Source organism: Gigantopelta aegis, chromosome 7 (assembly GCF_016097555.1).
Source record: "Gigantopelta aegis isolate Gae_Host chromosome 7, Gae_host_genome, whole genome shotgun sequence".
Taxonomy (NCBI): Eukaryota; Metazoa; Mollusca; class Gastropoda; order Neomphalida; family Peltospiridae; genus Gigantopelta; species Gigantopelta aegis.
This window is the reverse complement of record NC_054705.1, coordinates 9,677,397-9,683,069: the sequence shown is the minus strand read 5'-3', so window position 1 is coordinate 9,683,069 and position 5,673 is coordinate 9,677,397. Positions and strand designations below refer to the sequence as shown.

General features: G+C 39.9%; 1 protein-coding gene across 1 annotated transcript; it reads right to left on the bottom strand.

Moving 5' to 3' along the window:
- Nucleotides 1-2,018: 2,018 nt before the first annotated feature.
- Nucleotides 2,019-4,801, bottom strand: LOC121377713 (BTB/POZ domain-containing protein 2-like). Its single transcript, XM_041505800.1, has 2 exons — nt 4,483-4,801; nt 2,019-3,379 (listed from the first exon to the last, which is right to left on the bottom strand). Exons 1-2 carry the CDS (start codon nt 4,737-4,739, stop codon nt 2,332-2,334), a joined length of 1,305 nt encoding a protein of 434 aa, XP_041361734.1. The 5' UTR covers nt 4,740-4,801; the 3' UTR covers nt 2,019-2,331.
- Between the last annotated feature and the right edge of the window lie 872 nt (nt 4,802-5,673).

Below are 5,673 nucleotides of genomic sequence, written 5' to 3'. Positions count from 1 at the left end.
GATTGTATTCTACTCGACACCTCCATATCCACTAGTCCTACTACAGGATTGTATTCTACTCTACACCTCCACATCCACTAGTCCTAAGACAGGATTGCAGTCTACACTACACCTCCATATCCACTAGTCCTAAGACAGGATTGTAGTCTACTCTACACCTCCACATCCACTAGTCTTGAGACAGGATTGTAGTCTACTCTACACCTCCATATCCACTAGTCCTAAGACAGGATTGTAATCTACTCTACACTTCCATATCCACTAGTCCTAAGACAGGAATGTAGTCTACTCTACACCTCCACATCCACTAGTCCTAAGACAGGATTGTAGTCTACTCTACACATCCATATCCACTAGTCCTAAGACAGGATTGTAGTCTACTCTACACCTCCACATCCACTAGTCCTAAGACATGATTGTAGTCTACTCTACACCTCCATATCTACTAGTCCTAAGACAGGATTGTAGTCTACTCTACACCTCCACATCCACTAGTCCTAAGACAGGATTGTATTCTACTCTACACCTCCATATCCACTAGTCTTAAGACAGGATTGTAGTCTACTCTACACCTCCATATCCACTAGTCCTAAGACAGGATTGTAGTCTATGTTGCAGACCTATGGAAAAATACCACTTATATTGTTACATCAGACTGCTGGCACGTAGATGGTCCTATTGGTATCTATCCTTTATGTTCGACCATCGGCCGACTTTGCAAGGCGGCGTGCTCCACTGGCTACTACTCTAAACAGTCCACACGGGACAGTAACCATTCCTCCTCCCCCCCCTCCCCCGGGACATCAATCTCCCCTCTCCCGTGATACCAACCACTTCCCCGGAACACCAACCCCCCCCCCCCCCCCCCCCCCCCCTCCAGGACACAAACCATTCCCCCTGGCCAGCTTATGGCCGAGAGAACGAAACACAAATACGTGAAAAAGGTAGAATACTTAATGCCAACATTTATTAGATATATATTTACTAATTTTCAAAAAGGCAGGCTGGATGACGTATCTACCTCGGGTAAGTGGCTTAAATATCTTTCTCAAAATGGCAATCATTTGAAAACTGGAAAACATAAACAATTACGCTGTCACCTGGATTAACGGGACACCCGTCTGTTCTTCCAAAACATACAGTTTATACATAAACCTGTATAGTGTATTAATCAAGTATTTGACTAACGAGGCCACTTCGTTTTCTGTATATAGTTCTACTGTGTAAATAATATGAACATGTAAACGTCAGTGCATCAACGATTGTTTTCTTTGTTCTAATAGTTAATTTCAGCAAAGCTAGCATCATCCCTAGGAATCCCCACGTATGAACGACTATGGCGAAGAGAAATGTGAGCAACATCGCGACTATCATCTGGAACTGAACGATGGCAAAAATCAAAGAAATACAATGTGTACAGCTGTGTTAATATTACTGAATTACGCTGCTATCTCGTGGTATTTAAAACCCTCAAATAGCTTGGCCTCAAACAGTGCTAAACTATTTGCGGGTTTCTCTACGTTATCCAACTAACTGAGGGTTTTACTACTATTTCAGACATTCAGTAGTTACTAGTGTTCATTTAACTTTGATTTAAGCATATACAAGGATATTAATTCCTAATAATAAGTCTGTAAACACGCATACACAATTTAAACCGACATAAACACCACTGATATAAATTAACATAAACACCACGGATATAAATTAACATAAACACCACGAATATAAATTAACATAAACACCACGGATATATTAACTTTAACACCACAAATATAAATACTACCACCCCTCGCCCTTAAAGTGAATCAGAAAACAATTGGGGGTCAATGTACTCATTTCAGAGATAACCGGTAGCGTCTGTGACTACCCTAGTTCCGAAAAAAAAATTAGAACTTTTTTACAGGTACCCTATACATGTTTCAAGCACATGATTACTTGACACAGTGGTATTAGATGAAATACAATTGCATGTATGTTTTGCGCAGATGAAACTATTTTTGTTTACAACCAACACACTCACATTTATCACCAATCAGAGGACATGTGGTGTTAACTTCTCTATCAAACGTTTGGTGCACCTCGAACTTTGACCCAGCCGGAAGGTATTTGGTTTAGTATGCAAGGGCGTCTAGTCTATGGCGAGTGCAGTTTGTAAAAATAGTAATTTTGTATTGCTTGATACGGGGGTCGCCTCCTAACCTCCCAGCATCCCTCCCAAAAAAACAAACAAACAAAAACCCAACAACAACAACAAACAAAGAAAAACAAGCCACGCGCCTGAAGGTCAACTGTACATTGTCACTGTTTTATCAATTAGAAAACACATCATCATCCAGAAAAGATAAGTGCTGGAATCTGAAGAGTTAACTTCTGATGATTAGCAAATGTACGAAATGAGGAATCAACAAAATCAAAACAATAATCATCGAGAGTTGCTTGTCTGGATTCCTTGACACATAGCTGGTCACCACACCACGTATCTGGACCCACGTACTGGACACAGATAGTGTGCAGAGTGTTTGGCTTGACTTTGACAATGTCTGGAAAATACACTGGGAACATTTCCCTTTCATCCATCTGTACCTGTGTTGTAGTTTTCAGTTCAGTTAAGATGGTATTGTTCTCATCCATCAGTCTTGCAGATATATCATAAGATTCTCTTTTTCCACTGTGCGGACCATATAACATGAATCCACGAAGTCGAATCGTTTTGTTACACTTCAATGATATGGCATCGTGTCTGTTACCGTGACTCCACACAAGGAGAGTCTTTGTTCTAAATCGATAGACAAGTTTCTCTGTCTTACAATGTCGTGGTTCTCCACAAAATCCACCAGGTAAAATGTCGGGACAAATGGAATGGTGTAAAACGCTAATATGCTCCTTTGAGGTTAATACTCCACTAGGATGAACGGTTTTTACAATGAACTCTTGGGACAGACATGGAAACCGGACATGTTTTATAACGGGACCAAGAGCTTCTCGTTTTGCTCCTGGAGTGGCAGCTGTACCTTGTTTCTGACACTGACGTTCAGCCCAGGTGTTCACGGCAACAAACACGTCTTCTTCCTCAATGTCAAGGTCATCTGACTTCACTACATCGAGGACAGACTCCCGAGACAGATCCAAGAATCCCGGTGATTTCAGGACCGAGGTTCCATTTTCGTTGATGAATTCCATCGCTTTCTCATACAGCGGCTTCTCGTCAAACAACTTCGCTTGTTCCAGGATGACGCAAACATTGTCGGTTGTCATGGAGGTGTCAAGGAACCTGAGACATTGGTCTTGTAAGTTTACAGTGTTGTATTTTTTAGCCAGGTATAACACGTGCATGACGCTGTTGGGTTTCACCGTGATATCATTGGTGTACAGAAATCTAAAACAAATGTAGTAGTATCGTGTTATTTACATATTACTAAATACTAACAGAAAATGGAGAGAGAGAGAGAGAGAGAGAGAGAGAGAGAGAGAGAGAGAGAGAGAGAGAGAGAGAGAGAGAGAGAGAGAGAGAGAGAGAGAAGGGGGAGATATGCACCATTAACAATAGGAACGTAAAGTAATTTAAATAATCTCGAGACTTGTTTATAAGGTACAAGGTCAATGATTATAACAGTAGTAACAATATCATCTGTGTTATTTAATGACATTTCTAGAGCATTTTGATCAATCGAATGAATTAATTCTACTCCAAGATCACAAACTGGATGCTAAACAAGGGTAAATAACAAAAATCTTAGAAACATTGTCTTCGTAAAATTAAATTCGGATTAGATCCAGACCGGTAGTGGCGCTTTATGCAAGACATTGTTATAAACAAAGTATATCCTGTCATTGTGTGAGTAGGAAATACCATGGTCGAAATGTCTGGAATTAAGCCTTAATCTAGGAAATGTAACATTTGTAGATGGTGATTACTGTTTCAACATAAAACGGAGAAAAACATCCTTTAATCATAAAAGAAGTTTGTTTCGTTTAACGACACCACTAGGGTACATTGATTTATTAATCATAGGCTATTGGATGTCAAACATTTGGTAATTCTGACTCGTAGTCAATAGAGGGAACCCGCTGCATTTTATTTTAATACATTAATGGATCTTTTTATACCCTTTCCCACAGACAGGAAAGCACATACCACGGCCTTTGACTAGTTGTGGTGCACTGGTTGGAACGAGAGAAAAACAATCAGTTGAAAGGATCCACTGAGGTGGTTCGATCATGCGACGCAAGCACCTCAAGCGAGCGCTCAACCGACTGAGCTAAATCACGCCCCTTCCCCCACCCCTTAATCGTTAATGTAACGTACTCATGTGATTTGAAGCTATATTATTAAAAAAAACCCACACACACAAAAACAACAACTAAAATACAAAGACATCAACAACAAACAACAAACAACAACAACACAATTTTAAAGGCGACGGTCACTCCTGTAGCAGTTAATAAAATGAGACTTCTTAAAATATTAAAGAGTTTCACCTGAGAAAGAGACTGAATATTTCAGCATCGACATCCGGAATTTCGATCTCGCCAGTCTCAGCCATTGGACCACACAACATGGCGGAGAACACGTGACTGCGACTGATTAACATAAACTTATGGGCGCGAACTGTCGTCTGCTCGGCCCCAACTCTAAACGTGACGTCACAGGCGATCTCGTGTTCCAGCATGTACAGGTTCGTCTCTGCGAATTCTTTCCCCGACTGCCAGTCTGTGGTGCTGGTTTGTGACGTCATGTTTCGTAGTTAGATTCAGGTACAAACTCACTTTAGCTGAAACCAAACAACACACTGCTTGATGATCTTGATTTGTATTTATATTGAGTTGGTGTTTTGTTTTTGTGTTCTCATAAGTATTAAAGATATACATGTAAATTAGCAATGTTTAAAGGGATTGTCCTGAGTTTCCTGCATTGTAAGATGTTTCCGACTAATAAAATATTTTAACGTCTAAAAATACGAATAAAATATATTTTATTGTTTAGAATATCAGTGTTGATATATAGATTCAATGTGTTTCTGGTCGTTTTAATATGTGTAGCCTACGCAGCCGAAACTAGATTTTTTCTTCAAATAATTTTGTACGTACGATTGTTTTATTTTTATTTATTTTTTAGGAAATAAAATGAAATTTAACCTAGTACAAATACTAGAACGAGTGAACTCCGTGGTCTAGTGGATAAGCTGCTGGACTGACGACAGTAGTTCAAATCCCGTTAAAGCTGGCTCACACTTTCATTCATCTTTTCATTCATCTTTCTTATCTATCACCCTCTGCTTATTATCTTAATATAAAAAAAAACGTTCTAATTTCTCTGTTCGTTCTTGTCTGTCAGTTTCCTCCGACTCTATCTTCTGAGCTGTCCACGCCATCACATACCTGCCTCAACGTCCCCCACGGGTGTAGTCTCTATGTACTTCCCTGCACCCAACTGGCATCCTCGCCGGTAGTAGGGGAGCAAATTAGGTGGTTACAAGTAAGTAACTACTCATTCTGTGTAATGTCTGGTCATGATTTTCAGTCATTTCGTGTAATGCCTGGGATTTTCAGTCATTTCGCGTATTGCCTGGTGGTCACAGGAACTTCGCGAAGTGACTGATTTTTTTAGGCATTACGCGTAATGACTGATTTCACAGATTGACTGTAATATATATATATATATATATATAT